At 42.9% G+C, this 25,311-nt stretch overlaps 1 protein-coding gene across 1 annotated transcript in view; it reads left to right on the forward strand.

Annotated features, from left to right (window-relative positions):
* The window catches only part of LOC126529470 (DNA-dependent protein kinase catalytic subunit-like), a 181,166-nt gene that overhangs the window by 13,987 nt on the left and 141,868 nt on the right, over positions 1–25,311 (forward strand). Inside the window, exons 14-23 of the mRNA XM_072284110.1 lie at positions 1,811–1,901; positions 3,385–3,544; positions 6,307–6,461; positions 8,211–8,345; positions 13,761–13,855; positions 13,939–14,022; positions 14,265–14,340; positions 14,507–14,683; positions 17,750–17,909; positions 21,898–22,001. Coding sequence (XP_072140211.1) covers positions 1,811–1,901; positions 3,385–3,544; positions 6,307–6,461; positions 8,211–8,345; positions 13,761–13,855; positions 13,939–14,022; positions 14,265–14,340; positions 14,507–14,683; positions 17,750–17,909; positions 21,898–22,001 — 1,237 coding nt within the window. The remainder of the gene's footprint in view (positions 1–1,810; positions 1,902–3,384; positions 3,545–6,306; positions 6,462–8,210; positions 8,346–13,760; positions 13,856–13,938; positions 14,023–14,264; positions 14,341–14,506; positions 14,684–17,749; positions 17,910–21,897; positions 22,002–25,311) is intronic.

Raw genomic sequence — 25,311 nt, forward strand, 5'->3', positions numbered from 1 at the left:
TTTTATTTTTCGAGATCACAAAATGGTTTTAACAGATACCATTTAAGTTAGCATCAGAAAATATGAAATCGCTTTTGTGTTGGAAATTAAACCCGAAACATACTGCGAAATGAGCAAATATGATGCGCCATCAAGCAGAGAGTGCAGACAAATGCTAGGCCGATTCCATGTTTTCCAAGATTTAAGGAACCACACTGTAGGTTGCCTCCATGCTCACCACTGAGCTCCCGTGTACCCTCAGCATAAACACACCCTATGCCTCCTTTGAAACCGAAGTCCCCGCACAAAAAATCTGCGGACAGCGGACGTCACATCTCGTCCGTGTGTTCCGTTGTCGAAGCTTACATCTTGCATCTGACGGGCTGGTGAGCGACAACTATCGCCGTGTCGCCGATAACCCGAACCATGACTTCGGAGGAATTTTGCTTGCGGGGGCAAAAAGAGCTATTGAGCAGTGCGCAGCGGTGTTCAACACCACGTGTCAACACAAACGCCAACCTTGAGCATTGCTCATGTAAGCATTCATTTTGTTGTGCGGCTGAGTTTGCTAGGTCATGCGAAGGGATGCAACACTGCAGAGCTGCTTAGCACAGTGATTGGATCGGGGCTGTGGAGTCTGCATGTTTTACAATTATAGCTGTGATGGGCTCACTCCCCTAGTCATTCTTTCCAACGCTGAGGTATGTGCGTGCAAGCCACGTCACACATTTTCTAAGGAGTCTAATGTCATATCGCTCTGCTGCCATTTAATATTTCAGAAGGTGGTGTCAGTAATTCTTGTGTCAAGTGTTTTGTGGTGTACGGGTCCACCTTTCAGCCTATCTCTGCTAGGAGAAGGACACTGCTTCCACCGGCAGCATATCCAGGCTTCAGTTTGCGGGTGTCCTTGGTGACGTTTCTTGTGCGCATGCAACTTGTGTTTGTGTGTGTTGTGCTTGTTGCTGTTTTCTTTTTGCTTTCTTTTTGTTCATTAGTTTTGTCTGGTTAGTCTAGCGATTAATGATTTAGGATTAGTGATTAGGGACAACTGTCTCTAGGGAGCCCTACCATCCCATTTTCGTACATTAAAATTTTTGGTGCACGTTACCACTGACAGTGAATGATCTCAGAATGCATTGGTTCTGAAAAATATTCATGTAATCTTGTGGCCAACATACACATCCCAGAACTGAAAAGGTGCAGCTTGTGTTCATATGTTCCGGTCGCACCTTTTGATTACAGGCTCTGTTTTGAGGCCATGATGGGACAAAGAAGTTCGCAGTGCTCATGCACTGTAATTTTTGTACAATTGAGGGATCAGCAGGGTCACGTGGCTTGACAAGCCACGTACCATATTTTTTGCATGCATAACCTACCTCTGCCTGTGGCAGGTAGGTTAGGCTACCTACTACCTTTGGAAAAGGCATGTTAAAGATCAGTGCTGAGTTATAACCCTTGCAGATGACTGGGCACAAAAATATTTAGATTAAATGTATACAAGAAATGGCATCATCTTCACAAAGCAAGGCTCCAGAAATGTTTTGTATGTTCGTCACTTCCCCTGCTTCTTTCTGTGGAAACGCTGCTTAAGTTCACCGCACTGCAGAGCGCGTTTCTGTGTTGGCTCTACATTTGGCTGTCGCTTCACAGCATGCTAGTTGCGTCACTGTGAAGCTGCATTTGGATGCAAAAATGTGAACATAATTTGTGCCGCCACTTTATAATTACGTATTTTAGACGTGCTGCTTCAAGTTATGTGCATGGAAATGTGGAATTCCAGCACCACACTTCAGTTTGTGATGCAGTCTTGTGTTCGTGTCTCTCTGTTCAGCATAAGCAGCCCAGCTGTGCTTGAAGACAGCTTGCCCTTGCTTACCAGCTTCCAAGAGGCCACTGCCAGCATTCTGCGTTGTGCTACCAAGGTAAGGGAGTGTGAGGGCTTGTTTACGGAGTCACATGTCACCACTGTCAACAGGCAAGAACATGCCAGTGCACCGCACAGCACAGTTGCTGCGACTGCTTACTGTGGCTTTGCACTTATGGCATTGTGCGGGACGACAACCGGTTCATGCGTCATGCAGAATGCCTGTTTGGGGAAAAAAAAAAAAGAAAGAACACATGAGTCTGTATTCAGTAAGTTTTTCATAAACACAATTGCTGCAGCCGCTTACGCTTTCTTTGTAACTTGGAATGTGATACCGGAAAACATTGTATCTGTGGATGTCACTTGGTCCTCAAACTAAGAAAACAAAACGTTTGTTTTTCAGCATGTTTAATTAGGTTTCATAGTGTTGTGCTTATTACTTTGAAGTGCTGTGCTCGAAGGTGCGTTGTTGCTCTATTTGGATGCATGTACACTGTAGGCAGAAAGGGAGTGTGGCTTGCGGGCGCTAGTCGAGGTCAAGGACGAGAAAACCTGTGCGTCAGTAGGGCCAGCCCGCTTGATCACACCACTGTTTATCAAGTATTCAATCAAACAATCAATCACTCAGTCAGTCAATGTTTATTCATTCGTAGAGTACACGAAGGAGTAAAAAATGAAAGCCTCCGTTTAGGCATTTTCAACGGGTGTAGTAACATGAGAAGCAGTTACGAGCAGTTGCATGAAATGAATACATAGCAGTGAACATAGCTTCAGAAGGATGTAATTGATGTACTAGTAGGCACAGTATTATATAACATTTCTCGCTAAATACAAAAGTGAAGCACAGTAACAACAAGATGTGTATACTAAGCATACAGTGTATTAGATGAGTTGGCAGTTGGAATTTACAACAGAAATAATTGCATCCCATGCTTGCAATAAGGCATAACACTTTTTGTACCTGCAATAAGGAGAACACCATGATCTTTTCCATCCAGTGTACTTAATTAAAATTAGGGTAATGAAGTAGTAAAGAAAGAAATGCTCGACTTTTGAAGGCGTTATTTCTTCAAGCACCATAACATGCTTTTGAAAGTAACAACTTTTAGGACATTGCTTTTCTTTATCTTGGACACTACTAAGCACTCTTTAGAAATACTTGCAGTAGAACACCCTCCTGGTGGTTTCTACAAATTCTAGTGTATAGCCAAAATTTTCCACAGGACGTGGTAATGGGTGCTTAGGTCCCTGGTTCAGACTGTCATTTCAATATTAACAAGTTGTAACATGTACGAGTTCTCGGACAGCACTTGTTCCACTTTTTTAAATTTTTTTCAAAGATGACTGTGCTCAAAATTAGTGTGACGGCCTCCATCATGGTGACCTTCACGGTCCATAGTGCAGCTTTGGTTTATAAAGCATGAGCTATTACCACAGTCTAGTGTGTGACTGGCATCCTCTATTTTGCGGCTGCCATATTTTCAAAGTATAGTTCCCATTTCAGCACCACTTCTTGCTGCCGTGTGTGTGCGGTGCCGCAGGTACCGGAAAGCCAGCTGTTGTTGGTGGAGAAGCTGGCGGTGCTGCAGATCGAAAACTTCCCACTCGTGGCTGAAAACATGCGAGTCCACTATGTCAAGTCTCTTCTCTTCCTGCTCCTCGCCGTCCATCCGCTGTCGCCGACTTCCCTGTCGCAGATTGGTGAGTGGGAACTCACCGAGGAGAAGCAACTGTAGAGGGATCTGAAAGAAGTCACAAGCGTCCCCTCATGCGGGTGATCGATTGCATGTTGCACTACATTTCATTAGAGCATTGCGTATCAGAAATTTTTGTTTGCTGCCGCTGTTAGCACTGCTGAGAAAAACAAGCTGAAGACTCCATTGCACTACCCATTATATCTTGGCTTTTTCGTATGCTTGACTGGAGTTGCGCAGTGTGTCGGGATCACTATTGGAAACGAGTGTTTTATTACTGGTAGGACGTGTAATGAAGGTTTGCTTAACACATGACGGTTTGCTAAACGCATGAGGGCATCAAATAATATGCTATTTGCATGTCTGATTGACTGCTTGTTCTCTGGTCAAGAGCAACTTTGCATACTCTGTGTCGTATGTAGCAAGCAGTACTTCAGTGACTAGAGAGGCTTCTCTCACTTCTCACATTCACTACCAAAAAAAAAGTGTTACACGTATGAAAGAAAGATATAGGTATGCCTTACGTAATTGATTGTAACGCTAAGCCTCAAAATGACAGGAAGCTGAGCTGGTTCGTATAGATTCATGTTAGAAAAAGTTAGACGCGTACGCACAAAGAGAAAAACGAACATTTGCGATGTCCGGTTTCCTCTTCTTGTGTCCGTATCTGCATGCCTAAGTTAAACGTTATACTTTCATGTCACAAAATGCGATTTAATTATTACATAGAAGGCATAGCAGATCTGAAGCTATCTACTGCCGAATGGACAGAGCAGCATGTTTCTGCGACCATGTGGTCACAGACCGTTGCTTTCACTCGCAACCGCAACATAGACATCATAGAGATGCACAAATTACATGTGATTTGACACAGCCTTACATCGACAGTTTGTAGTTGTGATACATTAAGTAGCTACTCAGTACAGGCTGTCACGGATCAAAAACAACTGTACTACAAAATATGCTGAGTTCATGACTGCACTACTTATGTAACTTCCAGTGTTGCCTTGTAATTATGAAACGAAGTAGAACGTTTTACGGATGTATGAAAGGGGTCAGGCAAGGATACACACAGTCTCTCCAATCCTATTCACTGCATGCTTGGGAGAAGTATTCAAGCTACTAAACTGGGAAGGCTTAGAAGTGAGGATCAACGGCGAATATCTCAGTAACCTTCGGTTTGCATATGACATTGTCCTGCTCAACAACATTGGGGACAACTTACAACAAATGAGTGAGGACTTTAAGGGAGAGTGTAACAGTAGGGTTGAAGATTGATATGCAGAAGATAAAGATAACGATCAATAGCCTGGCAAGGGAACAAGAGTTCACGATTGCCAGTCAGCCTCTAGAGTCTGTGAAAGAGGATGTTTACCTAGGTCAATTACTCACAGGGGACGCTGATCATGAGAAGGAAATTTACAGAAGAATAAAAATGGGTTGGAATGTATACAGCAGACATTGTCAGATCCTGACTGGAAGCTTACCACTATCGTTGAAAAGCAAGGTATACAATCAATCTATTCTACCGGTGTTAACATATGGGGCAAAAACTTGGAGAGTGACAAAAATGCTCGGGAACAAATTAAGGGCTGTGCAAAGAGCAATGGAACGAAGAATAAGATAAGAGACGGGAAGAGAGCCATGTAGATCAAAGAGCAAACGGGGATAGTCGATATTCTAATTGACATTAAGAGAAAAAAATGGAGCTGGGCAAGCCATGTAATGCGTAGGTTAGATAAACGGTGGACCATTATGGTTACAGAAGGGGTGCCAAGAGAAGAGAAGTGCAGTCGAGGACAGCAGAAGACTAGATCTGAAGGGAAAGCGCTAAAACGACGGTGGACGAAGAAGGAACACATACACAGGGCGCCTTCTTCGTCCACCGTCGTTTTAGCACCTTCACTTCAGATCATGCTTAACCAACACGCCCAACTATCCATCCTAACAACGCAGAAAACTAGGTAGAATGATGATATTAGGAAATTCGTAAGTGCAAGTTGGAATCGATTGGCGCAGGACAGAGGTAATTGGAGATCGCAGGGAGAGGCCTTCGTCCTGCACGGGACATAAAATAGGCTGATGATGATGATTTACCACATCTAACCAATTCTAATGCACCTTTGAATGTAACGTGCACCCAGCTTTTGTGGGATCAAAGTAAAACATAATGTGCACCCCAATTTGATTTTCACAGGAAGAAAAGCATAGAAACTGTATAATTTAAGTTTATTCGCACCTAATGTCTAATGCCTGTTAGAGAGGTCTTCATCACCGTCCATAGACCACGATAAGTCGGCCTTCGTGTTCGCTTGGTCCACTGCGTCTGATATCAAATGTCTTAGCTCTGCAACAATCGCAAACGAGATCTCGGCCTGCGCCTCGATCAACCACTTCAATTCACTCTGAGATGCGTGTGAGTCACTGACATGAAAAAAAAACATGGTACATGACTCGTTTGCTGCTAGCTTAGCATGTAAAGTAACTATCTTTTTGAATGAGCTTTCATGTTAAAAAGCAGTGCTTCATCGAAAGCCAACTTATGCAAAAAACTTGTTCCATCACCACCTTGTTATGACAGTGGCAATGAAGCCTTCTCTAATGGTAATGCGTTGCCAACACCGCTAACACAGTTTCAGTTTCGTATTCAATTGTAACATGTTGGCAATTTTCTCACCTATTTTCTTGGAAAAAATATGCATGTTGGAATCGGGCTAGATACAGTGTACATGGTCAATGGTGTGAATGAGTCTTAATTCTGTCTTTCAGTTTACCAAGGACTTGCAAGAACTTGCTCTCACCCCATTGTGGCCGACGTGGAGGCGAGTGAAGAGGATGACGTCTTCACTGGCAAGTTTCGAACGATCACCTATCGTCGCTACAACATGTTGTGGCACTACCTTCTGGAAGCAGTGAACGTTCAGGTGAGCGCCAAAAGTTTCCAAATAAGTTTTCGTGCATTTTATACTGTTTTTTTTTTTTTTCGTCAAGTCGTCATCATCAGATCGCCTCCTCATTGTCATGTTCACCCTCATCGTAGAGCAAATCAAAACAGCATCATTGACCACTATCACCCCTGCCACTAGGATTTGAACTCGTGTCCCTGTGGCAATGGGTAGTTGGGAGCTAAAAACACTGTCTATCCACTGCGCTATCACACAGCTTTGGTTCTTGGGTAACACAGAGACCTGCGTCTTTCCTTTAAAAATCACAGTGCATGCAAAATCATATGCACCACTTTTGTGTTCTTGGTCAAATTTTGCAGCAAGATCGCATTTTTGTGTTTCAGATTGTTCAATATGCCACTCAGCTCTGTTACTGTTTTGGTTTCCCAAGAAAAACAAATTAAATGTGCCTTCGTCTGCGCACCTCGTAACAAGTGATGTTCAGAACATGGTGCATATGTCACTTCCGGCGCCTGCAGTGCGGCAAAGTAGGACCTTCGAGATTGGTTGCCAATAACTGTCGCTAAAGTGGGTGGGGGGGGGGGGGGGCGATGTCATCATCCTAGATGAAGGTTAATTCACACTTTTTTATTGACAAACAAGGCAAGTAACTGTGCCTAGTGTTATAACAAACAATCCTGAACATGAAATGCAATCTTATTGCAAAATTTTATCAAGGATGGAACAGACAGCAGTAATTTCGAATTTTTTTTTTTAATGGCTTTAAAAAAAAAAATTTAGAGGACTCTTAATGTTCGCCTTTAAGAGTAGAACACGATAGCATTCAAAGATCCCTGACTGCTTCTCACACTTCCTGGCAATTGGAGCATATTTAACCCTAATGTTTACCGGGAAATGCTGGGCAGCGAATGCTATGCACAAACGTGGGCTTTCTGGCAAAAAAACGCGGCGCGGCGTCTTGCATGGGTTGTGATGCAGCGGGGGCGAGCGCCATCTGGAGGTGTTGCAAGAAAGCGGGCCTCCAAGATAATCGCGCAAATGGCAGACCCTGTGGCTGGTCTATGAATTGTAGAAATGCTGGAAAAGGGGTTTCTTGGAGTTTTCACATTACAGATGTATGTTTTCTTGTACATTCAAGTTACACTCCAATGGTATTATGCCTGTAGATTGTGTGTAAGTCGTACTTTGCGATTTTTCTACGTATTTTAGCTTGAGAAATTAAATTAGTTTAGTCACTTCCTTGCACCACATGGAGGGCCTGGGCATGGGTGGTTCGAAAATCTTTTTGCCAAAACGACGTCCAACGGCAGATGCCGATGCGGGCCGCCACCGCCACTGGATTTTCTGTGACACGGGGCCCTTAACACTTTCGCGCTAAAAGTCCAGGTCGCTGTATGTGTAGGGTTTTCCACTTTATAGAGGCTCTGAGAGTGGTGGTGGCGTGTGCCCATATTTCAGAGGCCACAATGGGCAGTACTGTAGCAGATGACGTTGCGTGCAGGCATTGCAGATGGAAGCTCTTGAGAATATGGCAGTGTTTGCTGTGGGAGCCTGCTGCTGTTGCAGCAAATGCGTTCAAAGCCACAGAATCGTTAAAGTCTGCTCATGTACGATAGCTGCACCCAGTCTTTTCTAGAAATATTTAGGAGGAGTGTTTATGCGCTTTTATTTGCAGCATTTGCAGACCAGTGAATACTGTGTTGCTTTCCATACTTGGCTTTAGAATGTTTAAAAATGCTGCCCTTTGTTGTTTTAACACTGGTGCAGGAGCTGAATGCAATGCAAGTCACGGCAGACGCACGGAGCACCTTTGTATGCAACCTGTACGATGCCCTGCTCAGTGCTATTCTTTCCATGGTGTCAAAGCTGAACTTGTCGGTTAAGCAATCCAACACTGAAACTGTAAGTTCACTTGTTCTTCGTTGAAGGAGTAGTGACACATATTTTCAGTGATGTAGAAACTCTACCACATGGTTCTTGCAGTAGTTAGCAAGTAGTTATATGAAGATTGGGAACAAACTTGTGCACCTTATAGAAAAAAAAATGTAACCGACTTCAATTACAATTACTTCATTCAAAAATGAATCGATTGCTGTTACCAGTTAGTGTCCCAGGAAAGTAATTGAGCAATTACTAAAGTATCATTGTTTACTTTTACTTTTCCCCCAACCTTCATTAATTTTACACCAATACAGTAAATAGAATGAGCTTTTCCAGCTCTCTGAGTGCGTCCTCAGCAGCACCTTAACACATTGTTTTATTGTCACTGACAATTGTTTTCAAGTTTTTCTTTATTCATTTTCTCTTGTTTTACTGTCAAGACACCAGCAACGATACTAAAAACTCATTCGATGTGTGCGCTTTAAGGAAGTGCGATGCTTTAACATACAAACGCCTTGAGAAACATTGTGGTTACTCATCGCCGCGATGCTCGAGTCTGGATTCTGTATGGAGCATGGCACTTTAGAGTTGCTGGGGCTCGGAGACGACGCTTCTACAGGTTTTTCCACTTAATTCAAGCGCCAGTCAATTTAATCTGGGTGCCATTTAATTTAATCCAAGTGCCATTCAATTTAATTCAACTACCAGTCATTTTAATTCAAGTGCCACTCAATTTAATCCAAGCACCATTGAACGTAATCTAAACGCTAGCCAAATTAATCCATACCTGTGGATTTAATCCAAGCATAGCACACTTCAAGAACCTTTAAACTGCAAGGCAACTCATTTTGTGAAAATGTTCGGGATTTTTATTTTAATTCCAAACAAAAGGGCAAGTTGGGGTACCAATAGTGTTCCTCCCACATCACTAACGACATTTGGGCACTTTTCTTTTTGGTGTTTTGAGAGCAATTCAGAATACAGAAATTCTCACACACGAGTGTGAGGAAATGTCAGCATTGGATGGTTAAAGAGAGTTAATGAAGCAGGTACCATGTTGTCATGTGTATCCACCAAAACACCAATGGGTGACTCAGTGGTGATCACTAGGCACAGGTAGGCCTTGGTCACTAGTGACTGTGAGCCACTTTTTCTGCTGGTGCTCTCAGTAGTCTTCAGTTGAATACCACGTCATTGACACCATTCAAATTCTAACGAAATTAGCAACTGCATGGTACACCTAACTGATAGGGCATAGTCACTAGTGAGCACAAGTTACTCACTATGCTCAGTTCAATGTTACCGCTGTTTTAAACACTAGGCACGGGTGATATATGGATATCAAATATCTTGGACATCAAATGGAATGTCATAAAACTGAGAGATCCAACCACACCTATAAGGAACTAGTGTGCTGAAGTCACAAGTGAATCATCTATTTTCTCTGAAAATGGCAGCTTTCATTGCTGCATGTCGTCGTTGATATCAATCATACGTCATAACATGAGCATTTTTCTTACCATTGCCAAATGATAATGCCGAGTCATTAATGATCACCAATGATGCGCTCAGTTTAGCACTCTCCTACTTTCAAGGATTTTTCATGCAGCATTGTGTCGTGGATATCAAATAAAAAGTCATTTAAATGACAATTGTATTATGATCATTCATAGACACTGGAATTGAATCACTAGTGATCATGAATCACTATCTTCAGAATTACAGTGTTACCAAGTAAAAAAGATGTAATTGATCAGTTACAAAACTACCAAAAATTGCATTGTTTACTAGCAATTAATTATGTAATTTAGTTACGTGCAAGTCTGGTTGGAAAACACTCAAGCGGAAACTCTAGTTCGGGCCCAACTCCAATGCCGCTTATTCAAACACACATAAAATGCAAAAGTGCTTTTCTGAGCTACCCTATCGACCAATTTCAATTAAACTTGTTCCATTTAAGAGAGAAAGTGAAATTGTAGTGATTATTGGAAGCAGAATTTTGATTTAGGGCCTGAATTTAAAAAAGAAATGCCAAATATTGTCAAGTTTCAATATATAGAGTAACGAAGTTTACAAATCTGTAACTCTGCTCGAAAGATAGGTATTGCAGTTCAGTAAACCACATCGGTTATAACATCCAAAGTGGAGGAATTTGATTTATCAATTTATATTTTAGGTGAACTGATTACGATGTTTACAAGGATTTTGCAAAAGTCCTACTTACATATTAGTCGTTGATTTGAGAGCCATCTATAATGCATCAATTTTGTCTGTTGTAGATATTCTACTAGATGCAGTTTACAGAATCTTGATATCCTTTTTCGTTGTGGAGTTACTGAGTTGTAAACTTCGTAGTTTCGTTTTATGAAAATTTACAATTTTCAGCAACTTTTGTGGAAAGAGCAGCAGCCTAAATCAAAAAGCCCCTTCCTACAGTCGCTAGATATAATTTTTTTCTTGTTAAGTTTCACAAATCTTATCAAATTTGGTGCAATGGTTGCCTAGAAAAATTATTTCACCTTTCCCATATATTTAGATAAGAGCCCTCGAGCTAAAGCTTCCTGTGAAGCCGCAAATAGACTCTGCCATCTTCGGCACAATTGGCAGCGACCAGAACAGTTGGATATATCGCGTCGCACTGCTCGCTTCGCCTTTTGCCGACCGCTAATCACATTGTTCAGATAGTGACACGTGTACAATAGTGACACATGACAATAGCAACCAAGCACTGGGGAGAAGCCGCCACTAAGACGATCATTGCGGCAGTGTGGGCGCGCTGGTATTTCATATTTAAGAACTGTACAAGCGCAAGGAAAACAGACAAAAAAGGCACACCCACAGGTGCTTTTTGTACCTGTGTGCGTGTGTATGTGTGCCTTTTTCCATCCGTGTTTTTCTTGTGCTTCTACACTTCTTAAAAAACACTAATACATGGATGGACAAAGTGCAATGGTAGCACTGTCGCATCGCCGCAGTCTGGCGCCTTCCTTGATGACCAAGATCCAGACTGCCTTTGAAATTAGTCTGTCTTGTTTTTTTTTTTCTTCTTGGCATTTGTTTCGACAGACGGTGATGCCACACTGTACCCAATAGAGAATGCAGTGCTACGTGATGTCTGAGCACATGCAACAAATCTTTCTGTTCATTCAAAAGAAATCTAAACAACTACCATAGCTGACATGTGCAAGGTTGTAATAAACTGGTTCTCAAGTTTGCAATCTAAAGCGGCTAGGCTGTGGGGGTGGTGCAGGCCAACCTATATTGATGTCGAGCCAAACTTATCTTCTGCGAACGGGTTGTGTGACTTTCCCTCACAACCTTTATTCGTTTTACGTGAAAGATGGCGGGCCTTTTTGCAGCTCTGTTCCCTGCACGAGTATATACAGGGTGTCCCAACTAATGTTAGCCAAGCTGTTATAAGAAAAAAAAGAAAAAAAAATGAACACTGTGCAAGATCAGGTACTTCAAGACTTCAGGATCAGGACTTCTGATGTCCAGTCGTAAGACCTGTGACAAACGAACTCCACAAGTTTTAGCATTCTATCTTGCACTGTTTATTTTTTTTTTTCGGTTCTAATAGCTTGGCTAACATCGGCTGAGACACATGGTACAGTAACTCTAGCGCCGGCTACAGCAGGAGAGCTGAAAATTCCCAACTCCTTTCGGCGCACCGAGCATGACCCACAGCACCGCAGCAATTGGCCATTGCTGCAGCACATGCGGTATGCGAAGAGTGAGCGAGTTTTTGTTTGACACCAACGGGGCAAACTTGGCACACTCTCCACTGCCCTTCAACTATAGGCCGCAATTTGCAATGCTACTCACTGATGCTGCTGGTGGCAGGCTAAGCTAGCGTACGGTGCATTCTGGTCGAGTGGCATGAGCGTGAGATGGGACATGTTCCTTTCCTGTGCCGCTAGCGTCAAAGCACACTTGAATGCTGCCAATCACATTGGCTGTACCTTAATGCCAAACTGTAGAGGGTACCATATTCACTGTTCTTAATGGTGAATGTTTTTTTTTGTTTATTCAGGGAAAAAAATTTCGAGAATATGGCTCGCACACTTGAATTCAGCATGAAACTAAAATTGCAATAGCTGGTGTACTAATCCTCCATCCCCAATCCCCAAATTTTGAGTCCCGCCTTCCAATTTCGGACAGCACCAGGGATGCCCATCTAGCTCGTATGCAATAAACTTTTCTTTTTTTTTTAAGCCAGAACTAATTGCTATGTTTCTCTCGTGTACCATAAAAACTATGCTACGGGAACAATCAACTGTATTGCATTTTTCAATGCTTCAAGTGTACGAAAATTGGCGTGCGTGTTACGATTCAGGGCACATAAGAAATCAAGTACGATTACTGCGCCACACACGCACATTACGCTGACTATATTTGTACCTTTATATTTCATTGTTATGTTAAAGTCGATCTTCAAATGCCAGACCCGGCATCATCGACATTAGCGTGACACTGACCAGTATTTGCTGAAATGGTGGAACAGTAAGGCTAGGTATGGTAACATTGACTGTGAGGAAGATAGGCTCAAACAAGTGTCTACGGTAAAGAAGACAAGCCCCACCTTACGTACATGGTGGTTCGAATGATTCAATGACTGATTATTGGTTATATTTCTTTATTCTGTGTCTTCCTGTCTTTCTTTCATGTTCATTATTCACTCATGTCATATCTAATTTGCATCTTACTTCGTGTGCCATTATGTCGACACTTAGTTGATCCTACCTTTCTTTACCAAGAGACCAGGTGGGCCGATCCCAGAAATAGTGCTGTCTGTGGTGCAATGTGGTTAATTTTCTACTATATTGGCGTTAGTCATGTCCATGTGGTTACGTTTATTTACTCTGCAACTAATTCACACTTGTTGTCTCTTTGAGACCTATATTTTGATACCTCTTGTGACGCTCTGAAAGCATGAAAGGGCTGTTTTTCCTTTTTTGTTTTTTTGTTTTTTTCTGGAAGTAGTTACGAGATACCTTGATCACAGATATACAAGACTGTGTGAAGTAATCAAAGAAGAAAATAAGATCCTGTCTTCAAAAAATAAACAACAGTTTTGTGCATGCTGCTACTGGCTGAATTTTCATGAGGCAGCAGCAGTAATAGCAGGAACAAAGTGAGCTATTGTATTTTGACACCATGACACATTTGCCTCCAGGTTACTGAAATGACTGCTGGTTCACAGAAACAAGTGGAAAGCTTTTCTTCAGTGAGGTACTACAATAAAAGTAAACAAGTAAAATACTTAGGGCACTCTAGGATTTCTTTTAGAGTTTAGAGGGGGCTTGCACCTTCCTTTATAATGCAAACAAAATAAAAGACAAGTTGATAATATCATGCTGGTAGTTCTTGAATGTGTGCGCTGCTTGTCCACAGCATGTTGCTTAAGCATCCCACTTTCGTTGGCTGGTCCCACAGGAAACCGGAACGAACATGTCAGACCCTACGTGCGGAGTTGACGCAGAATGCCCAAAGGACTTCAACATCTTCATCAACTTGGTTGACTTTTTCAGGTAACAAGCTCATTGCAAAGGCTGTCAAAGACAGAGTTGTACAAGAGGTTGGTTGATTCCTAATGCATTTTCATGTTCTTCAGGGACACCTTCCTGTTGAAGCGTACTGAACTATTTACAAAGTGGGCATTTGTCATGATTAAAAAGTTTGTGGAATACTCGACTCGGTAAGCCCCATTTTTCTTCATTATTATGTGTTTAGCTATCTTTGCAAGAATTTCGTAGTGATGACTCGTCAACATGTGTGCATTGTTACGCTTTCTGATGGCAGTGGTTAGGTCAGTTTAATAAATTTGGAAAGATTGCTGCAGGACATGCGGGATATACTTTCCTTTTGGAATGATCTTCACCCGTGCTTTTGTAAGGTGACATGTTTAAGCACTTAAATTGTGAAATCCCTTTGTCGTAGCTGTCCTCTAGTCAGCGGGTTCTACAAGGCGCTGGCTGTCTGCTTTCAGATCTGCGAAAAGTCATCATACTTTGAGGTGAGGCCCTGTCATTTATGTGTCCAAATAAAACAAATATTTTGCACAGTCTTCAGTAGCTTAATTCTGGGAGCAGTGTGTGTGTGCATGCGTATGTGCATATAATATGGGATTTGATAAGTCATTCTTCATTTTTCCTCATTATTTTTCTACATTGTGTTTTCAGAGTGGCTCAAGTGAAGCCAAGACGTGCCTCTGCCTAGTGTCCAGCTTTGTCCAGGAAACCATGGGTCGGCTGCAACAGTTCAAAGACGATCTTCTGGCCTCGTGTCTGGAGCTGGTGCTGCGGGCTCCAAGCCCAACTGCTCAGGAGCAGGCTATTACACGTGTGCCTGCTCTTAAGGTGACTGCTAAGTGTACTGAAGCATGAGTAGCTATAGAGTATTAACTCCTGTATTACTAAGTGCATCTTGACTTAATCTAAAGGACACCTGGTAGGAATATGCCCAAGATATTTATTGCATATTCTTCTGCACATTCATGAGAGGCATCATTTACATCAAGACGATGAGCGAAACGAGAACAAGGGGAAAGCAGGAGCCAACATTTCGACAAGTGGACTTGTCGGAACGTTGGCTCCTCCTTTCATCTTGTTCCCGTTTTGCTCATCGTCTTGAATTTCCACCTCCCGCCTTCCCCATGTTTTCCCATCATTTAGATCAAGTCAAGCATGGGCTTCAAGTTGAGATGCATTTCTGAATATGGGGGTAAGTCAAATTACCAGGCATTGTGGAACCAATGTGACTAAAGTAGCCACTTCAAGCAGCATGTGCTGTTTGCTTCAAAGGGTTGCTTCAAACTTTTAAAAGGTCACTGAAACACTTATTGAACATGATAAGAAAACATTCATATGTATCATCTCGTATTGATCATTCCCAAAAAATTGATGTACCCTATCTTGTATCAATGTTTACGCCAACTAACTTGTACAAAGAACATCAGAAGGGCGGAACCACCTCCCTGCCTCCACCATTTCCTATATCCAAAGATTTCAAGACAGCTGCTAATACCGATATCTGTTCTTGCCCCCTTCAAGCAATTGAAAGCGATGCACGGGCACACTGCTAGGGGCCATTGCAGCAACCGCAGCACAAGAGACTGGTGTAGTCACGACATCCTGCTGGTGAACAACCGGCAGCACTTCCGCGACCTCTTCATGGATCACGTTACGGAGATGAGACGGCAAAGTGCTGCTAACTCCTGAGTGACAGACACCAGAAATAGATGTCGTGTGACTTCTTAGCGGATGAAATGCTTAATTTGGGTTATCAGGGAGCCTTGTTCGGGGCTGGTGGTCAGGCTGCAGAGTGACGCCACATTTGGTGCGGAATGTCGCCTTGTCAGAGCTCGCTGCTTACGTAATTCGGCTTGTGCACTCCTTCGTAATCAGCCATGTCACCTACGTTGCAGCCTTCCACAACTGGATGCAGTGTGAAAAGAATAAGATCAATGCCCTGATACGCCGAGCTTACAAGGCAGCGCTCGGACTACTCGAGTGTACGAACACCAACAAGCTCCTGAGCCTGGGGGCACGCAATACCCTCGAGAAAATTGCGGAAGCACAACGGACCGCCCAGCTGAAGCGGCTCTCTATGGCCGAAGCCGGCAAGCGCGTACTTCAATACTTGGGCTTCACGCCCGGGGCGAAAAAGTCGAGTAGCGACGTTTCTGTCCCGGACCCGGATTGTAGATCGCTTTCTCTCTCTTGTGGCAGATTTCGAGATGCTATTAGTTTGTTGTTTTTTTTCCTGCCCTATGCAGCATCAGCAATGAAATTATATGCTGGGTACGACAACCCATAGGTGCCAGCCTTTGGCCATACACATGCACACCAATCCAGGTTTTCCAGGAAAAGTGATAGCTGCAGTTAACACACTCTGTCTGTCCTGTCACCACTCTTTTATTGCCCTCAGGTGCTTTTTTTTTTCTTATGCCAGCCTCATAGAGCTACTATTGTAAGTGCACCATGGAAAGAAAAAAAAAAAAACAAGAAAAGGAACAGAGTGACAGGGCAGGGCATTGCGTTCAGTACCACCCCAGCTGATGGTAAACATATTGAGAGAGAATGGGTAAAGTAAACATTGCACTATATTTCCATCCATATTAGTATGTTCTTTTCAAAAATTTATTTGGAAACATATTCCTTGAAGAGCAGCGCACTCATTTCCAGCATGGTGCTAAGGTTTCAAGAAAATGTGTTTCAGGGCCCCTTTAAACTGTTTACAAAAGAAAAACCGTTGTGGACAGTGCATTCTAAGCCACATAGAATGAAAAATTTACTCCATAGCTGGTGCAGTAAAAAAAGACTAGCCAATTCTGTCCGTTTGGCTGCTTTTTGATGGTTGGTGGTAGCTCTCTCAACTGCTAAATCTTTCTTGTGTGCCTTTTGTATTTGTGTTCAGCAAAAAGATACAGTCAACGTCTGATTTTTTGGACTCCCTAGGCGCCGCGAAAACATCCGAAAAATTGTGTCCTCGGGCAGTCTGATAAAAATTAATGTGTGCCTTTTACTGCCCCTAAAAACTCAAAACGCCACAGCCACTTTCGAAATAGCTCTGAAGGCCTGCCAGTACACTTTTTTAGGGGCATCAGTGCTTGTACTGTGATAGGAGATGGCGGGTACACATGTGTGAAGTAAGGAATACATACCCTATTCCATGACAATTTCCCCTTCCCACTCATGGTATGCTTCACCGCAATACTTCACTTATGCTACACCGTGTAGTAAAACTGCTGTATTGAGGCGAAGCTGACTTTCGGGAACTGGCACTGTGCAACGCTCCGGGCTTTTTGAGCTTCGAAGCCATAGGCACGGATTAAAATCGCAGACTTTGCGTCGTTGCTGACAGTGTCTAATTGTTTCAATAAAAAAAGAAGCATGCCACCGAACAGCAAGAAGCTTGGTAGTGAACGTTGAAGTAGCTAGGCCTAGCCTTGCCGTGATGGCGGCTACGGCTGCTAGCGAATCTGCGTGCGAGAGCGCCTGTTCGAGGTAGCAAGATAATCGAGATGGCAGCGGTGGTGGCTTCTATTAATGTTTTGGACCTGCGGTCAGGACAAAAAGTCCAAAAAAATTGGATGGCGAAGGTTATTTGCATTCGAAATTTCAGACGCTCTTATACATTGACTCTGGCATACATGGCAGTGCTACGAAGGTGACCGAATTATCATGCATGTTTGAAAAACTGGCCGTCCAAAAAATCGGTCATTGACTAAATTCTTTTCATGTTAAATATGTTGCGTTTCCTTTGAGCTGCCAGTAGCAATGTTACTTCAGCCCTTGAGAAAATACCTTGTCATGGCTTTGGGGAGTCTCCAAAAACTCTCATAGGCTTTTCTCCTCAAAAACTGCTTTGGACACCGAAATGTTGTTCACAAACCCGGCTGGGTTTGTACCGTCTCTTCCCAGATGGCCCTGCAACAGGGTCTCAGCTTCCTCCCACTGGCCAAGTCCACGCTCGACACCCTTCAACTATGGGAAAGACGACTCCCAGCAGACATGGCGGACAGCTGCCTCAGAAAGGTTCTGCCTGGGCTATGCCCTTACCTCTCTCTCGGCACACGATCAGGCAAGCACCAATGTTTTTTTACTCTCTCCCTCTTTAAACAGTTGGCTTGGGCTGGGAAATTAATTGATTAATGTTCTGATTACTCGATTAATACTTCCAAATTGAGATTAAAATTCTTTAAGGTAGTGGCTTTTCTGTTGGTGGCGAGGTCAGGCAGGTACCACCCAGCTAGTCCCTAGTGCTTCCAGGTTGAACCGACCTGCTTTGTCCCTAGTGAGATTTGTTACTGGGAGATCACTTAGTATGCGAAAGTAAATATAACAATGTCGAAAGGAAGCCTTGGGAGAGCCCCTGAATTTATAATAAAGTGGACGGTGCAGGTTCGGGGGGATCAAGGCTGGAACCAAGGCAGATGGTGGGTTGTGGCCGCCAAGACTGGAGCACACTGGAGAGTGTTTGCATACAAAATCACAGACAGCCGACCGCACATGGAGGCCTCCCCGTGCGCCCAGCACACAGATTGGTTTGGGTTCCAGCTTTGGGGTCCCTGTTGTCCCCTTTAGTGTCCTCGAGTCTCAGCCAGAGTATACTAAATAATGACACATTGTTCACGCTTAGTACAGTAGAACATTGTCAATATGATCCCCTACGTACGATTTACACTGTGCCAACATTTGCAATCGATAGCACAAACAGTAACCCAATACAGTCATGCTTCCCTTTTATTGGTTCATACCTTCTTGGAAAACACTATCTTTTGGCACTGACATTGAGTACATTGCTGAAGTGGGACTGTATGATACATTGTCCGGCCACTAGATCTCGTGTAAATGAGAAAAGGTGCAAGGTGTATGTGATCAAGAACAGTAGTCACCTGCTGCAGCAGCTACCCGTAATACTTGCCCACCCATCACACTGGAAAACGCCGGCACGCACTCTGTTTCCGATTCCGGTGCCAGCAAATCACCTCCCAGGTCGTCGCACACCACATTCACATCCATTGGTGCTGATGCAGTTACGATGAGCATCTTAGCCTGTCTATTTCACAGTGCACGGGGTGTAGTGCCGTTGAAAATGTACTGCACACTTTTCATAGGTGATAACCCAAACGCACCGCCATTTCTTGCAGCAGGCGGCACAAAATGAGCCTTGGGTTTTGTTCTGGTGGCATCGTAGGCACCGCATTCCGATTTTGCCCGCAAGCTGGCTTTCATTTCGATTTCCCACCACCATGTTAAAACACTACGCAGTAGGAAAACGACGTGCGTCTCAGGTCCCACCAGCTCAACACAGTTGATGTCTCGTGCCGCAGCAATTCACGCCAAGTGGAACGTCAAAACTTTCCGCGAAAATTCCTCCCTCAAATAAGCTGCTGACCTAGGCCGAATTTAAGAAGGATTAAGAGGTCGAGCTACAGTGGTCTAGCTGCCACGGCGCCCGCGTACGTGTCTCAGGAGTAGGTACAAAAGCCAACCGTGTGTGCTGCACTTCAAGCCAGCGAGCTAGGCAAGTGGTTAAGCGAATACTCTCATTGCAGCTGGACTTATGATTGCGTCTGTATGAGTTAGATAAGCTTTGCGAATCTCCACCAAAGTGTCCCCATTAAAGAACTTAAAAGTTACCTATTCATCCAAATAGGGTGTCTTACTCTTTTTTTCTGATTCTATATACAAAAAAAGAATCAGTTTTCAGCTGACATAAGTTAATCCATGAATCCAATTAACGAAATAATTAATTAATCCAGGGGTTCCCAATATGGTTTCCGTGGGTGGCCGAAACATGTACGACCCCATGCCCTCTTCGACAAATTGTTCTTATTACAATTTGGATTTAACAAAACCGTCGCACACCACATACACATTGTGGTAGTCCTCGCAAAAAAACAATCGCGGCAGCGGTGTGCAAAACTAATGACTGTGTCATATCCAAGTCCGCAGTGTCTGCATTGAACATGTTTCTCGTTCATGCTTGCAAGGGAGCCTGTAACACATAAACCAGAATGGTCTTTGTTCTGTAAGCAGGGAGCCGCCTTTAAATCTACCAGCATCTGTCGGCTGAACACATTCCCAACACCTGATAATTGGCCATTTAAATGGCATATTGCAATGAGCCTGCAAGGCATATTCACATGCAATTTGCAGTAGCAGCATGCTGATGTCAGCAGATAGCAAATACCTAGACAGAATGGTTTGCTTTTGCACTGCATCTGGCTGTACTTTATCCGGACTAAAAATGCACAGCAGGCACTTCGACCTGCACATTGTGCACGGCTGTCCCATATGGCCATGCAATATGCTTTTAGGGTTAGCGCTGCAATTATTATATTGAAGACCATTCAGTAGAGTCAGTCATTTGCAACATTTAGGCATGCTATACACTTTGTTTGTGTCAAGACTGTGTATGGCACATGGTACATAGACTGGTATATAGCCGTATGAACAATGTGCACTGCATTACATTGCACGAAGAGGCACAATAAAAAGAAAATTTTTACGTGTTTATATATTATCGCGATTTCTTCAGTCCAAAGTTATGATTTTGGAGATTAAATGTAAAAATGTTGAACCAAAACTTTGGAGGTCTCAGGCACATGTGACGGCAGCACTTTCTTGTGTGTGTGATTCTTGTCTCTCTAAGAGGTCACTCAATTCGGTCATTTTGTTTATGGGACTGGCACCCTAATTTCTATATAAATATATTTTTTAAACATGCTCAACGTGGTAGCTAAGAGAACAGTTACAAGGGCATGAGGACTTCTTTTTTTTAATTTACCTCAACTTCCCCAAAATTACGCTTACTGCAGTTTTTAACTGCAAGGATGATGTAATGTGAGCTCAACTGTATAACAGGCAACCTCTGGTTGATTGAACCACTTACTTGGTGAAATGATTCAGTAATTTGTACACTTCCTTCGTTTTCATTTTTATATAATGTAATTTGTGTAGCCATTCAATTTGTTCATTGCAGCATTCATCTTGAGACCATAAGTATGCACAACTGTGCAACTTAAGGTGTGTGTGCGTGTGTGTGTACATGCGTGCGTGCATGTGACCCTGCCGGGATCGCAATATGCAACGAAGAGACCGGAAAATCCCAGAGAAGAGCGCAGGATTGTTTTTGAGTTGTGGTATCCTGCAGCACGTAGCCTGCTGCCATGTTCGCCAAAGATTATTGTCACAGTATTCTGTACAAAATGAGTGTTTCTCTAAAAAGTGTTCAAAAGGTCAGAGGTGATTTAAGGGCTCCTATAATACAAGAGCCCTGCTAAGGTGCAGCAAAGTATCTGGCCACTTGGAAACTGTCACCTATACTGTGCATTTTTCAGATGTTAGAATCGGTAACGTAATTAGCTTGCCACCTTAAGGCAAAGCTTTAGCTCAGGAACTCTCATCCACATACCATTTGCCATGCATTGAACAAATTTTGATTATTTCTCTCTCATAAAAGTGAAAGTTAAACTTTACTGATTATTGGGAGCAGATATTTTATCTAGCCCCCCCCCCCCCTCTTTTCCTTTTAACAGAAGCTGCTAAAAACTGGAGTTTTTTAGTGAAGTGTGAAGTTTATATTTGTATGCCTGCAATGATAACAGATATTGCTATACTGTGCGAAGTGCTATAAAAAATTGCTATAATGTCCAAAGTGAACAAAATTGCCTCATTTTCCGCTGCTTTAAAAGTTAACAGGATTTTCAAAATAGGAATTTTATAAAACTCGCATAAATAATAGAATGACTTCATGTAAGCTATAAAGAAATGGCACTATACTTTGTCCATTCTGGACACTTTAATAAACACAGTTTGCAGAATTGAAGTACTAGTTTTTTTCTACCAGTTTACAGCACCTTCCATCAAAACTTCAAAGCCCTAACTCAAAAGTCTTCTTCAAAAGGTTGACATAATTAAATTTTCTCTCTCAAGTACGACAAATTACAATTAAATGGTTTAGCTGTTGCTCAAGCGGCGGGACTTGAGCATTTCATTGTAGTATTTGAATAGGGAAATCAAAGCTGGTTTCAAGCTAAAACTTCCTCCTAAATGTCATGCAGGTTTGTTTACAGACCCGTCAGAGGACATAAAGCGCCCTAGGCCTCGTGGTCCGCACAAGATTCCTTTGAAGATGCTGTACAAGAAGAAAAGGGAACACGAAACGGTAGGACCTAGCAATACGTCCAGTTTCACGGCAAGTTTCACTACAGCGCAAAGCTCGTTGTTCCTAGTAGTCTTTAGATGGCTGAAGGGCAACCATGGTAAGGAGTATGTCATGTTTGCACCACTAGAAAACTTGCTTAGCTCTCGAGGTCACAAGGCAAGGAGGTGAAAATAGAAGGATTCTACAGTAGGAGTTGCGAAGCACCCCCGAAGTCTCCCTAAAATTCCCTGGAAAACTCCACAATGCAATTCTCCTGTGCGCTCCCCTCAATGTTGCCTTGAACCAGAGTACGGCGGGACAGCAGCAATGACAACTTTCATCTTGCTTGTGTGAAGTCGTTGTGCATGCGCTCTGAATGCAGTGACATCGGTCAGCTGTGTGCCTTGATTTAATTAAACAATGGGTGTGGGTGACTGTGCCACACGTTTAGTGCACTTTCATTAAAGGATGCACTAGCTTTTTTAAAAACCTTTAGTAGATGGTTTCCAAAGTGTGGTGACCATGATGTGCTTCCAGCTCTTGCAATCCCTTCCAACGCCTGCAGTGCACAAAAGCAGGGCCTTCAAGATTAGCTTCCGTTATTCCGAGCAAGCCGTCGCCTGGGTTGCGATTTGGATGCCACCTATGAAGCACTAATTCTATCAGGGTGATTTCATTGTAGCGAGGGTTTGCTGTAGTTGCATGGTACCCATCATATCCAAAGGCGGGGACCACGGAGTTTCCTACTGAAATTGCTACATAAGGGAAATTTGGCACTGTCATCATTCAGCTACCATGAGAATGGTGTGTGTGTATTATCTCCACGCTTGTGGCCTTAAACATTAATGTAGCTTTATTACGCTATACCTTTCTCAATTTCTAAGCAATAATATCTTTCTAAACACGCGAAGGCAATAAGCTTCTGTGCACATATATAATCCTTGCAAATTTGTTGCATTTGTAATACAATATTTTGTTGAAGCTGATCAACTTGTAAAGTCGCAAAGCCATTTGAAGCCAGAAGGACCAATTTTAGGCAAATTCGTGCACTACATATCATTCTCACGTTGGCTGAAGTACCATACTTGCGCTATGATGACGTGTGTGCTTCTGCACTGTTTTTACCATGCCCCTATGGGTAGCCGCCATGTTTGATTACATGGGAAATTTCCTTTGCTTGCCTCAGCTGCCTTTGTTTATGGTGGCAGCACATCGCACCGGTGCATAACAGCCAGCCAATGTTTTGGCGTTTGTCATCGAAAATGAGTGGGTGAATGACATGACAGTTTGGCTAAAGGCTTCAGAAGTCATGAAAATTTCGCATATCCATCTTTCCAAGCTCATTATGCCTTGTCCAATTGGTGTAAATGCCACTGTATGGTGTATGTACTGAAAGGCAGGGATACAAACTGTATTTCAAGATGCTTTAGCGCATTTAATTTTCCCCCTCCGAACAGTCAGAATCAGTGTCTTCTGGTATTTGTTCTTTCTTTACCTGCCGACCACTTTGAAGCCACAGCTTGTCATTTTTTGTTCAGTAAACTTTTTCAGCGCAATGTGATCTGATGACTTATTTGCTACTTAAAAACATGCAAGTGGGCCTAGTTGTGGTAGATTTGTTTTTGCCACACTTTCGAGCTTCGTATATAGATGTGAAGTTCTGTATAGAGTGCAAATAAAAGACATAATATCACCTGTCGCTTGTTCATGTTGTGGCTCGTAGCGAAACATTCAGCTTCAAACATTCATATACAGCCAATGTTAACCAACTGTTGATCAGCATACTCACTAATGAGTGCACTCATTTCTTGTACATCAGCAGTTTAGTGGGTGTTAGTGGGAGTCTCACTGAGTTTGAGTGAGCGAGGGTGAATGTTAGTGGATATAAAGTAGAAGTATGTTTAAGAGTGAGCTAGTGCCTGCTTGCCACCATATTTTTCCTAGGAGTTTGACTTTGATAGAAAATAATTTCTACAAAGAAGCGCATGCTGGGCATGTTGGTTATGCATACTTGAAACTACAGCTCGAAAACTGCACAAAATGAAAAGAAGACAAGGCAGACAAAGCATTGAAAGTGCACTCTGTCATTTCTTCTTCTCATCTGGTGCATTTTTCACACTGTAATTTTAAGAATAGTTGCTAAAATTTTCCTTGCAAAACATTGGTGTGAGGTGGTTTGACATTTTAGGCTGGGGTTATGGCGCAAAGAAACAAGGACAAAGAACACGTAGCAAGGCAGAATCTGCAGTCGAGAAGAGTTAGCAATTAACATCGTTCACGAGCAGCCAGGTGCGGTAATTTTTTTTGTCTGCTTATTCATTGTGCCACAGCAGTCGGTCTGCTAACTATACGTGTAGGTAGCAGCACTTGTAAGGCTGCTACCTGGAAGAGTTTTCTGTGCTGCACTATATATACATCATTATTCTACACTTGTGTTTCGGTTGTCTGTGATTAATATGGTAGGAAGCGCATTTTAGCACCAAACCAGCTCTCAGTTATAGTGGACTGGCCAACAGGTCAAATTTTCGTAGTCACGCAGAAGTGGCACTGTGTCAGTGCATGAATGAATGCACAGTACACTGTGGTTTGAGGGAGGAATTATGTTAATAAAATGATAGTGTTTAACATCCCAAAGTAACATTCGAGCTGTAAGAGACTCCGTAATAGGGCTTCCAACCTCAAGTTTGCCGACAGATACCAGCGCCACTCTTTCCCCTAGTGGAGATTGGCATCATCATTTATCAGGTCTCTGGCACCATGAGGCTCTCGCAATGCCTGCGATCTTTGCAAAATGTTTGCTCGCATGGCTGTTGTTTTGCAATAGTTTGGCGGTTGAGTACCAAGATGCCTCGTACTGTTTTATGGTAAACTGCCGCAACAGTTACAAAAACACCCGGGGCCTGCATCCACCTTTCAATTTCAACATTTTTCCAGGCAAATGGTATGGAAAGGAATGCAAGCAGGCATGGATAACTGCTGTCTGCAGAATCAAGTTTAAATGTGAAATTTTGCCGTTTTACTTAATGCTTGCTATTCGCAGCAGCGTTGCTACTTCACCTTTTAGCTCAGTCATGACAGTTTGCTCGGGATGACTGGAATATCGCTGCAGCTCTACTTTGACGTGCTTTGAGTGACGCATCGAGCATTGTATAATATGCACATGCGAAATACATGGTCCTTTCTCGTGTTTGTTTGACAGTGTGCGTTTGTTCAGTAACATTTCTGTAGTAGCAAGTTGCAAAAAATTGAGTGCCTTGGCACAAGCTTATGATTAGGTGGCCCATTTCTAAAAAGAATGGACTGTACTGTGTGGCATCTAGTGTTGCGAGAG

This window comes from Dermacentor andersoni, chromosome 8, assembly GCF_023375885.2.
Source record: "Dermacentor andersoni chromosome 8, qqDerAnde1_hic_scaffold, whole genome shotgun sequence".
Taxonomy (NCBI): domain Eukaryota; kingdom Metazoa; phylum Arthropoda; class Arachnida; order Ixodida; family Ixodidae; genus Dermacentor; species Dermacentor andersoni.